The following is a 13,679-nucleotide window of genomic DNA, read 5'->3' as shown; positions in this document are numbered from 1 at the left end:
TCATCTAAGAAACAGAGTAGGTTTAGTTTTACGAATTTCAAGCATTTTCAATAATGGTAACCGACAGAAAACGTACAAGGAGAACGTCCTTTTTACCCGAGTCATTATCATTCCGAGAACCATCGTCTAAACTTCCTAGAAGGGGAGCGAGTGAAGCGAGCTCACCCTCTAGTACTATTTAATTCAATCACTTTTTCTTAGCATGAAGGAAATAATATTCACAATCACAATACATAATGCCATCACTATTTACTGGCATTTCCCGTTTACACCAATCCATCGCATCTTTAACAATTTCATCTTGAAGATTATCCGGTATTCGAGTTAATTGTCCAGATAGAGTGCGAACATAGCCTTAAAAAGAAATGTTTAAATGTCTAAATCAACAGCATGATAGTCTAGGAAAAAAATCTGCCTAGAAATCAAGTTAGGAGGAGTGGAATGTTAGAGGCAGTCAACATTTAAATAGCAAGTGTCAACAGGGCTTAGAGTGATCAGAAGGGATTAATTAGGATATCTGGCTATGTTTACTGCCACTAACATTCCACTCAGCCCTAACTCATTTTTTCCAGATTTTTTCCTAGACTATAAGATGGAAATATGTAACATATATAAATCCACAGCGCCATGGGCAATTATGTTGGAATGGCGCTATAGAAATGGACATTTTGCGAGATAATCTCTTACTTACCATCAAGTTCATAATCATTTTCTATGATAAATATGGTTGGGTCTACGACTTCTTTGCTGACCAATGAGAATCCTTCAGTTTCCAAAAGACTACACCAACCATCCAATTCCAAGACATTTTTCAAACCGCCTTCATAATCCTGAACAAACAGAAATTGTACTGATTGAACGTTTGAGTGTGTTATGCGTAAACAGTGCTTTAATGAAGGGAAGGGAATGACTAACACTAGGGTTCTTCACTCTTTCCTGAACTAACGCACCTTACCATCGCAAGATCCACGTCAATTATCTGCTGTGCTCAAGCAACATTTATAACTGTAGTAGCTGACGTTACCTATCGATTATTATAATATATTATTCAGACATATATCTGTGATATATTTCGCGTTGAATGTTTTAATAATACAATGTGACTACTATAATAACACTATAAGAAATATGATAAAATGTAAACTCACCTTAAGAAAACGATTCCACTTTGGGTGGTTCTTAAGATAAGACGGAAGCTCATTTTCTCGAGTTCCACCAAGTTGGAAGATTGGACCACAAACCAAAATAAATAATTCTCCGCCTCGTTTCATACATTGTTGTATATTTTGGATAGTCTTTTTCTTATCTTTCACCCAGTGCAAGACGTACATTGATGTGACTTTATTAAATTAATTTTGTTTCCATTTTGAGAGATTCGTTCCAAAATCCTGAGCGTCACAGACAGCATACTCTACATTCTTTAATTGGTGATGTTGTTTTGCATAAGCAATCATATCGTCGGAGACATCGATACCTTAATATTAAATGAAATAATTAAACTAATAAAGGTTGATGGTTGGCACAAATTCAGGTGGCAAGGTTCGAGTGGCAAAAGTTTGGGGAGCCAGAAAGGGGTTACCTGCAACCTCTAGCAAACTATGCCAACAATGTTTTTTTTTGCTTCCTTATATCAATACAAATCAATTTTTTGCTGTTGGCCGAAAAAAAATTGGGATGCTTGGTCAGTACAGGGGCCAAAAGGTCAATATGGTCAAAGTTAAGACTTTGCGTAATTCGGCAATATTGTTTGTGCCAAACTACTCAGAAGACCCATGTTTCTATTCACTCTAACGGGAAATGGGACTTTTGCCAAAAGTGGACGAAAACCCATTTTCTGACCACTGGTCAAGAAATTTGCCATATGAATATCTCAGCAACCACTGGTCAGAAATTGAAAATTGTGGTCTCAAAGTACTCGCAAAGTATATGTTTATATTTGTTCTAATGTAATAAAAATCATAAAACTCTCAATAAACCTTTAATTTTTACCTTTGACATATAGCCGGCACAAACATTTTTTGCTTTAGTATAGCACACTTTTCATATCTCAGAAATTGTTGGGCGGATATGGTCGTGGTTGGGTGTCACCTATTTTTATTCACTTTAATGGATAACTCTTGCCAAAAATGACTGTGAAACTTTATTTTTGACCATTGGTCAAGAAAATAGCCATATCAATATCTCAGCAACCACTAGTCAGAAAGTTATAATTTTAGTCTCAAATTACTCGCAATATATATAATTATATTTGCTCTAATACAACAGAAATATACAAAATGCACACATACATTTTTAATAACTAGCGCATTGTCTTGCTTAATATCAAAATATCAGCGACTGTTGTGTGAGTATGGTATATACTATGAATACTTTGTATCGAAAGTCCTCAGTAGATACATAATTCTATTTTAATGAATAACATCACAGTTAAATCTCTCATCACCAAGAATATTTAGTATTATAATTACAATCTAAACTAATCACTGTTTAACAATTTTAAAGAACTCCGGTAAATGAATGACAAATGCTATACAGTATACTGTTACATATTTTTACATCATCATCATCACCGGCAACCATGATATCATTTGTAGATTCTATCTTTCTAGCAAAAGATCAAATTTTTCTAAAATACTTAAGTTTGAACTAGGTGGACGATACCAACAAATTAAAAAGAAAGGTTTACAATTAAGTTGCCTAATATAATGATTTCTAATTCATTGATACAAAGGTCATTTTTTACCTTGTAAGTAAAACCACCATTTATATTATGTATACAGCAACCCCACCCCCTTTCCTATTGCGATCATTTCTAAAAATGTCTTTTATAGCGACATCATTATTGGTAATATAATTATCAAGGTGAGTTGTCAAATACATTGCAATTTTCTGTTAAGATATTTGAAGTGTTGAAAGCATTTAGGTCTAAGCTATTGTTGCTCCAGGTAGTAAAATAACTCCCTGGTTGTACAGTTCTGGGTCAATGAGTTCCTTTGTTTCTAACAATGGTGTTTTGTTCTTCTTTTTTTCCTCAACTTCTTGTTTGGAGCAATTGTAAATAAGATCTTGGGAAAATTGAATTTAGCCTTATGACCAACTTGATTACAGTGCCAACACTCGACTGGCTGTTTGTGATGGCATACCTTAATAGTGTGGCCCGACTCTTGGCAGAAATAACAGTGAACAGAGTTACTGCTGTTGAGAGACTTGTAGGTTTCGCGATGTCCATTTAGTTTTGTATGTTCATAACGGTTTGGGAAGGATAGATAATGTTCTGTGTATGCTTCGGAGGAGGGTTGCGGTTGATGTAAATTAAGATGAATTCCATTGCTCAGGATGTACAATAAACAGTTCCAATTATGCTTAAAGACAATAGACAGAGGCATGGGAAATGTTGATTAAAGCTGTTAAAAAGTCTATGTGTATGGAGACGGCGTGACTTTCCTATCCATAAATTAAAAGTATACAGTACAAACAACAACATTCGTGTTAAAGAATTGAGAAGTATGATACGATTGTACTAACTAAAAGGCCCATGTTTCCATTTTCGTACCTCAGCCCCAACCATGATGGGACTGAGGTGGTGCACTATTTCAGATTCAAATATCTTTTTAAGGTTTTATACAATTGACTCCAAGCTGGAACTTTGATACGATTTTTACATAACTTAATTTCTGGTGAACTATAGGTCCATAGTTTCAAAATATTTTTACTCAATCCCAACACGATGGGGGGCTGAGGTTGAGAATTTCCCCATAATCGCCACCTCTCCGACAGAGCCAGTGAATTTGAAATTTAATACACATACAAATTAATCGTAATTGGTTGGTCTATCAAAGGCTTCCAAATTCGAACCCCTCTATAAAAACTATTTTACGGGCCTGGAGTAGCCTACCATATGGTATATTGTGGGCAACGCATTTCAATTTATCATGTGATACCTGAAAAGAAAGGCTCCACTTTTTCATAACTTGTTATTTCGTTTTTAAACGTATTCAGTCCTAGTATTTTGAGACCAAAACTATCACTTTGTGACCTGGTTGCTAAACATTTCTATGGTCATTTTCTTCATCACAGTGGTCATGATATGTCTTTTCGCACTTATATGTGTGTATTTTGATATTAAGCAAAGACAACATTTATAAAAATGTTTGTACCAGTCAAAATAAGGTGTTTTTTTAACATTTTGTGTATTTCTGATGTATTAGAGCAAATATAAATATATATTTTACGAGTAATTTGAGACTAAAATTATAACTTTCTGACTAGTGGTTGCTGAGATATTGATATGGCTATGTTGTTGACCAATGGCAAAAAATAAAGTTTCACGTTTCCATTAAATTGAATAGAAAAATGTATCTTCTGAGTATTTTTACACCAACTACGACCATATCCGCCCAAAAATTTCTAAGATATGAAAAGTGTGCTCCATCCCAAAAATGTTTGTGTCAATGGTCAAAATTAGGGGATTTTTGACAGTTTTTATGATTTTTAATACATTAGAACAAATATAAACATATACTTTGCGAGTAATTTGAGACCACAATTATCACTTTCTGACCAGTGGTTGATGAGATATTCATATGGCCAATTTCTTGACCAGTGGTCAGAAAAGGAGCTCCCCAACTAAGAAGGCAACGGGCCTAGACCCGTCTAATAGTATACATACCAACTACTGACGACACGTTACGAGCTATATCCGAAGTAAAGTTTCCTGAACCGCAACCAACATCTAAAACTCTTTCATCTTTTGAGAAATCGAATTTGGAAATGTACTTATTGATACCGATTGCTTGCAACCGGCGGCATTTTGAGTACATGGCAGACAATTTACTATTCATGGTGCAAACTTTAAATGTAAACACTCGTCGTACTTCTAGTTGCAAACTGTTGTATTAAATATAACCAATGGATTAGGCCAACTTCGGCCAGAGTCACTGCCAGCGGTTTTTTTTTCAGGACGAACGTGGGCAGAAATCATGAATAATTCAATACCCTAATTATTTTCTATTATAAAGAATTGCAAGATAGCTGATCTACTTCCAACTATTAAAAAAAACACGCTATTGTCATTGATAGACCTCGAACCCTAGACAGGCAGCCCAGAGACATTTGGTTAGATGAGCTAGGTACCAATATCTGACTATTTAAGTGTGTTGGGGGTCACTTGAAGTCAATGAAAATGGGAGTCTGCCGGGTACCCCCTGCTGCGTCTAGACCGGGGGGACTCCGAAAGGTGCTAAAAAATTGGCACCGGTTAGATGAGAGAGATACCACCTAATTTTACCACCATGGGATGCTCATTGGCATCCTTATACCAGTATCACAAACGACAGACTTTTTGTCTGCTGCAATAGACCCGCCAGACCCCCCGAGGGAGGGCCCAACATTGGGCTAGCATAGATGAGTGAGGTACTACTCAAAATTAATGCCAAATGAACAAGTTGTGTTCATACAATACTAAATGGATAACAACAGACTAATTGTCTGCTGCACCGCAAGTACCAGACACCCTAAAGTTAGACTAGAGACCCCCCCTTCCCCCAACTAGCCCAGCTTAGATATTGTAGATACCACCAGCAACCAATGTTATATGATTTAGCACATTGTAAGCAATACCAAATGACCTATTACAGACTATCTGTACACTGCCTTCAGGCCCGTAGCCAGGGGGGGTTTTTATGGTTCGGGCGAACCCCCCTTTACAGCGAACCCTCCCCCTCCCCGCCCTTAACCGACTGCGAACCCCCATCCCCGACACCTCACCACCCTCATCTCTGAAAATCCTCCAAATACGTGCCCCACAATACAAAAGGTTATTTGTAAATTGAAAAATTCGTAAACTCGTTGTGAATAACTCATACCGTCTAGACAAACGCGTACCTATTGTTACCTACAATATTTATGTGTGACTATGAAGTATAGTGTATCATCATCATAGAGGATTATAGTGAATTTAATATATTACACTATAATATCTATGGTATCATGTACTGTAGTTTACATTAGGCCTATAGCATTCGATTATTTTTTTCTAGACCACCAGCCGATACGTAGGCCTACTCAACTGTATCAATACCACCTATTTACATTGATATATTTAGTTTCCTCAACAAATTGCTGTAAATAAATATAGATAGAGCTATCAGGGGCAGTCGCAGGACTATTTTAAGAGGGTTGCTCAAAGACTCCAGGGCTGTAGACACTGAGTATTTGAGCAAGCAAATTGTTAAATGACACCCCTAGATGGCCGCAAATGGTACTCTCGCACGTAAAATTCATGATAAATTTGTTTTCGATCAATGCGAACGTCACATGGAAGTCCCCGATGAAGGTACTTTTGGTACGGTACATTCTAATAACTGTACTCAATTAATGTAAATTAATTATCAATTAATAATTTTAAAAAGTTATACAAAAAATATGAAGCTGTTGCTATAAATATATTGAGCAAAAGGTTAAATTGTATAATTTGGAATTCAGATGTTAAAACCACAATTTCCAAAAATTCATTTTTATTTATCCACTATAAACTTTACAAAAGTGTTGTTTTAAACCACACTCCAAATAAAACAAAGAAAATAATGATAGGACATTTGCAGAAAGAAGCAAACTTTGCTCTGCTACCGGTATAACACGGTTCAAATTTCGGAACGTCTATAAATTACTACGGAAATTCGGCCTAATATTTACGAACGTACGGAAATGAAGATAAATAGGGTACTACACGCATCGGAAATACAAAACTATACGCACAATTATGATTTGGCCTAAAAATTGGCCTTAGATTATGAAAAACCCCCGGCAAAACGCAATAATTATGGACAAATCGATTATTGGCCTTGGCAATATGCCTAATATTTAAAAGGAATGAATATAGGCTATATTTCGTTTGTCGATGAATTTTTGAATTCATGTGTGAATGATTGATCCATTAGAGGTAATCTGTGATGGCTCTAGTAACACTGCTATGCGTGGGTAATTTGTGAATAGCGTAGTATGCTACATACACAAGCCTAGATAGGGAAGATCTGTACTGTAGTTCATTGCGAGAGGAGGGGGAAGTCTGGTAATGTGTCATGAAAAATTTAACAAGCCAGAGATGAAATAAAATCACTAACATTTAGCTGATTGTCGTTGTTTTAGTCGTCGTCAGAAGTTTATCGACCGACATCTATTTCTCATGTGTAGTAGAGCGTTTCTTTGATTGAATAATATTGTTTGTATTATAACACAAGTTCATTTTAGATTTTCAGTAAATTACCAATGGTTTATTCAAAGTCAAACTGTAACTAATCCCTCACTATTCAATCAAAATGTTATTGTTATACTACTATATTGTTGAAAAATGGATTGCGTGATATGAAAATGGATTGATAGTAAAACGTAATAAAGATACGTTCTTGTCTGGTTATTAGGTATTCATGCTCTGATGAAGCAGAGGATTATTTTTATAGCGTTCCATTTAAAATAAATTTTATTACAAAGAAATATTTTGGTTGTGAAGGTCGTTTTAACAATTAGGCTAATATCAAAACATTCAACAATGATAAAAAGTACGATCGTTTTGTTCAATGGTAGCATGCTGCATGAGAGTTTTTTTTCCGGCCAATTAGATGTGCCATTTATCATGAATGTTATGTGCCCTGGCCCTGGCAGACCCCTCTAAAGTTCGACTAGAGACCCCATTTACCCCAAGTATAGCCTACCTTAGATAGTGTAGATACCACCAGCAGCAAAAAAAACCCACAAAACAACATGTTTAATCGAACTAACACCAAACAATTGAAAATATATCCCATCAATGACGATAAAATTACCATTACCATTCTAAAGGGAAAATAGTTTAAGAGTTTCACTTAAAACTTATATAAGCCAAATAATAAATACTTTCCAATGCATGAGATTGTTGAAATCTACCTAAAACATATTTTACTGACTAAACGCTGTAGTTTTACAGAAATAACTTTAAATACCTTTTTTCTAGGGACAGTACAACATACTGAACTATTTATAGGCCTACTGTAGTACTGTACAATTTTAAGTAAAAAAACGATCTGTTGCCCAATGCTTTTTAGAAGAGTATAATAATAATTTGTAACATAATGTGGTTATTATGTACTATATAATTAACATTTAAACTTAGAAGAGTATAATAATAATTTGTAACATAATGTGGTTATTATGTACTATTAATATTTAGACATAATTCTGACCAAACCCAGTAGTATTAAATAAATAACCTTTACAATGAAAGTTTTCTTTTTATTTAAATATTTCTTTGTTTTATATATACATAAATCCAAAGGCAAATTACTGAAAAGTGACAATACTGTGGGTATCAGTGGCTGGATCTCAATGGATACAAAAAAAAAGCGAAAAGCTAAATCAAAACGATAAAGTAAAACAGCCAGAGAAGTTAGCAGAGCTACTCTCGGGCAACATTATACAATTTGTAAGTAAAAAACAGTAGTTGTAGCCAAATTCTTAATTAGAAGAGTATATTAATATATTTTCAACAAGTACTGTAGCCCAATGCTTATTATAAAAGATTATACTAATTTTGTGTACCTTTTTAATAGATCAGTACTACATAACTAGCCCAATGCTTATTAGAAGAGTATATTAATCATTATTTTGAACAAAGTTTGTGTATTAAATAAATAACTTTTACAATAAAAGTACTGTAACCCAATTCTGATTAAAATAGTATATTTAATATTTTTATAATGGAATCTACTATTAACAATAAAATATGTTTAGATGTACATATTACTGACCAAACTCGGTTAAAAGTATTAAAAGTATTTAAAATATAATTATTGTGTTTAATATATTTTTTTTCTCTCTCGAAATACTGGATATTACTATGTAAACGTATATGTTAAAGTAAATATTATATTGTAGCCCTTGCTGCATTAGTGAGAGTTGGATAATTGTATTGACATGGACATAAACATTTATATTAAATAAAAACCATAAAAACGGTATAACGGGAGAACTATGAATTATGTATGTATGTAAATTTCTAATTTCTAAAAACAGAACATCTCAAGTTCACTGTCAGTGTCATCGCTCCATTCCGGCCCAGAACTTATATCATCTTCGTTGGTTTCGCTAACGCTCACAGGTACATCTTCAAAAAGGTTTTTGGGTAATGCCGATTCTGGAAACCAGTTTATTGTAAAAGCTATTTATTTAATACACAAACTTTGTTCAAAATAATGATTAATATACTCTTTTAATAAGCATTGGACTAGTTATGTAGTACTGATCTATTAAAAAAGGTACAAAAAATTAGTATAATCTTTTATAATAAGCATTGGGCTACAGTACTTGTTGAAAATATATTAATATACTCTTCTAATTTGGCTACAACTAGGCCTACAGTTTTACAGTTACATTATATATAATATAATATAACAAAGAAATATTTAAATAAAAAGAAAACTTTGATTAGGTTATTTATTTAATACTACTGGGTTTGGTCAGAATTATGTTTAAATGTTAATAGTAATTACCACATTATGTTACAAATTATTACTATACTCTTCTAAAAAGCATTGGGCAACAGATCGTTTTTTTAAATTAAAATTGTATGTGCAGTAGGCCTATTTCTGTAAAACTACAGCGTTTAGTCAGTAAAATATGTTTTAGGTAGATTCCAACCATACCATACGTTGAAAAGTTTTTATTATTTGGCTTATATAAGTTTTAAGTGAAACTCTTAAACTATTTTTCCCTTTAGAATGGTAATGGTCATTTTATCGTCATTGATGGGATATATTTTCAATTGTTTTGTGTTAGTTCGATTAAAGTTTATTCAATTAAACATGTTGTTTTGGGTTTTTTTTGCTGCTGGTGGTATCTACAATATCTAAGGTAGGCTATACTTGGGGTAAATGGGGTCTCTAGTCGAACTTTAGAGGAGTCTGCCAGGGCCAAGGCAGTGTACAGATAGTCTGTAATAGGTCATTTGGTATTGCTTACAATGTGCTAAATCATATAACATTGGTTGCTGGTAGTATCTACAATATCTAAGCTGGGATAGTTGGGGAAAGGGGGGTCTCTAGTCTAACTTTAGAGGGGTCTGCCAGGGCCAAGGCAGTGTACAGATAGTCTGTAATAGGTCATTTGGTATTGCTTACATTGTGCTAAATCATATAAAATTGGTTGCTGGTGGTATCTACAATACCTAGGCTGGGCTAGTTGGGGGAAGGGGGGTCTCTAGTCTAACTTTAGGGAGTCTGGCACTTGCGGTGCAGCAGGCAATTAGTCTGTTGTTATCCATTTCGTATTGTATGAACACAACTTGTTCATTTGGCATTAATTTTGAGTGGTACCTCACTCATCTATGCTAGCCCCATTTTAGGCCCTCCCTCGGAGGGTCTGGCGGGCCTATTGCAGCAGACAAAAAGTCTGTCGTTTGTGATACTGGTATAAGGATGCCAATGGGCATCCCGTGGTGGTAAAATTAGGTGGTATCTCTCTCATCTAACCGGTGCCGATTTTTTAGCACCTTTCGGAGTCCCCCCGGTCTAGACGCAGCAGGGGGTACCCGGCAGACTCCCATTTTCATTGACTTCAAGTGACCCCCAACACACTTAAATAGTCAGATATTGGTACCTAGCTCATCTAACCAAATGTCTCTGGGCTGCCGGTCTACCCAGGGTTGTTCAGTCTAGTGTGACCGTGTATTCAAATGAGGCAAATGTGACCGAGACTAAACCTAACCCTCTAAATAATCTCTCTCAACTAGAGGTATACTCAGAGCGTCATTTCGAAGATCGAGCATTCTCTACTTCTACGGAGCGCCATTTATGCCTTTATTTACTTCCGAAATAGAAATAGTAGCTGCTTCAGTGGACCAAATTTAGCACTAGTGGAGCACAGTGATATAAAATAGAAATAAGTCACTTATTTTAATATCTTTTCGTATGTTAATACACTGTGCTCAAGTAGACACAATTTGGCGCCAGTGAGGAGCACATTGATATAAAATTAAAATAAGTCACTGAATTTCAATATCTTTTCGTATGTTAATACACTGTGCTCAAGTGGACCCAATTTGGAGCCAGGGGAGCACAGTGATATAAAATAGAAATAAGTCACTGAATTTTAATACCTTTTCGTATGTTAATACACTGTGCTCAAGTGGACCCAATTTGGCGCCAGGAGTGGTTCTTAAGATAAGACGGAAGCTCATTTTCTCCAGTTCCACACAATCTGCAAAATGGACCAACAACTAAAATAAATAATTCTCCGCCTTGTTTCATACATTGTTGTATATTTTGGATAGTCTTTTTCTTTTCTTTCACCCACTGCAAGGATGGATGTGACTTTATTAAATTGGTTCAATTTCCATTTTGAGAGATTCGTTCCAAACTCCTGCGCGTCACAGACAACATACTCCACATTGCTCAATTGGTGATGCAGTTTTGCATAAGCAATCATATCGTTGGACACATCGATACCTAAAATAAAATAAATTGACCGGTAATAATGATGACATGCATTTAAAATATTTAATGTAGGCTTGTAATGTTTATGGAGTTCGCATGGATTGGTCATTGACATTTTAGAATTTAGTCTAAGGGGAGACGGTAATGGAAATTTAGGCCCTATAAAATAATATGAGTTCGGATACTGGATAAACGAATTATTGTTGATCACAGTGTAAGGCATGTTATTAAAATCAAGAACAATTTTGGGGTTCGCTCAACAATATAACTAAACTCAACTGCGTGTCTTTTTTAACGAATGCTGAAAGAACAGTGGAGACTATAATGCAATATACAATTCAAAGCAGGACACTTTTTTTGTATTGATCCACACGGGTGATTTCAGCCCACGTACTACCAAAATACAGAGTGCGTTGAAAAAAGCAATAAAGAAGGTCACTGATGCTAGAATAAAGACACCATTCACAATAACAATTGAACAATACAGAATGAAGTGAACAAAACAGCCACTGAATTAAGCACTTTTTTCAATGTCACGTTGTTGGGTTTTTTTTCGTAGCCCCTAACAATTGGTTTGCCTTACAGACATTACACTGTATTGTGTAACGGGTATTCATTTCTATCGTTTGTTCAAATGTTCTTATTTTAATATTATTATTTTATGATTAAGATATTTGATACAAAATAATATATGTATAGGCCTAAGAAAGATTTTTAATAAAAACGAGTAGGCTACAACAAGTTTTTACAGAGATGAAAATAAATAATCTACATACCAACTACTGACGAAACGTTACGAGCTATATCCGAAGTAAAGTTTCCTGAACCGCAACCAACATCTAAAACTCTGTCATCTTTTGAGAAATCGAATTTGGAAGTTAACATATCGATTGCAATTGCTTGAAATCGTCGACATTTTGAGTACGTCGCAGATAATTTACAATTCATAGTGAAACACTTTTGGTAGCCCCCACAACCTTGCTACTGAACGTTGAGTTAATCTTAAGCACTGACATTAATGAATGAATAATTGTCTTATTTTACAACTCCCTGGTTATAGATTCATCCACGACGAAAGTCCATTGGCCGTTTTCGGCCACCTCGACTTATTACCATTATTATGATAGGGTGTGGTGTATTATGTTTTATGTAGAAAAGGGTGTCTATTGAATGGGAAGACAATACAATTGTTCTGTTACCTACAGTACAAACTACAAGGAACAATCAGAACAAAAACTAGCAAGAATGTAATTTTTATAAGGCATGTTATTATTATAGGCTGGTACTGTGTTACGGGGTATGCCAAGATTTTGTAACAATATTACTAGGGGCTAGGCCTATATTAACTTTATAAGTAGGTATACTTACTTACGATATATAAAAACTAAACTAAACAGTATAATCAAAATTAAAACATATTAAATACTATGTTATGCCTATCTGGATTTAAACACATTAAATTTTAGTACAATCGGATTCGAAATTAGAAAATCTTAAATACAGTACTACAATACAATCGGAATTAAAACATTCTAAACTACAAAACAACTAAATATCACAATCGGAATTAAAAAATCTTAAATACTACATTACAATCGGTTAAATTACCTACACTCTATAATATTGTGAAATATGTAAATCTGACTTACCACCAACTTACTCGCAATTAATTTTAATTTTCAACAAAATGGTAAACGAACTACTAACTATACTAACTTATCTTTCTTTAACACAAGAAAACAAATCATTCGTATGTTGGATAGAAAGTTCTTATAATGTATTTTGTACAGTAGACGAGTATATTGAAGATTCATTATATGTTTTTTGTTTGTTTTACTGATCACCTGATACATTTACATTTAATTCTAAATGTAAATAAACGAAACGATATTGTAGATACAGAAACGAAATGGTAACAGATTCATTGACATAATTATGTTTATTTGGTTTACTGATTACCTGATACATTTACATTTAATTCTAAATGTAAATAAACGAAACGATATTGTAGATACAGAAATGAAATGGTAACAGATTCATTGACATAATTATGTTTTTTTGGTTTACTGATTACCTGATACATTTACATTATGTTAAATTTAAATAAATGAAACGATTGTAGATACAGAAACAAAATGGTAACAGATTCATTGACGACAATAATTTATGTAGGCCTATTTTTGTTTTACAATGACTCGGCTATAGTTGGACTTACAA

The 13,679-nt window shown here is 34.3% G+C and overlaps 1 protein-coding gene across 1 annotated transcript; it reads right to left on the bottom strand.

The window, feature by feature from the left end:
* Positions 1-182: 182 nt before the first annotated feature.
* LOC144854054 (juvenile hormone acid O-methyltransferase-like) lies at positions 183-4,869 on the bottom strand. Its single transcript, XM_078711936.1, is given in 4 exon segments — positions 183-354; positions 692-830; positions 1,149-1,474; positions 4,670-4,869. Coding segments are annotated over 4 exon segments (804 nt in total). The 5' UTR covers positions 4,842-4,869; the 3' UTR covers positions 183-187.
* Positions 4,870-13,679: the final 8,810 nt, after the last annotated feature.

Source organism: Antedon bifida, chromosome 10 (assembly GCF_963402885.1).
Source record: "Antedon bifida chromosome 10, ecAntBifi1.1, whole genome shotgun sequence".
NCBI classification, from domain to species: Eukaryota; Metazoa; Echinodermata; class Crinoidea; order Comatulida; family Antedonidae; genus Antedon; species Antedon bifida.
The sequence above is the reverse complement of the archived record's forward strand: the minus strand, read 5'-3'. Positions and strand labels throughout refer to the sequence as shown.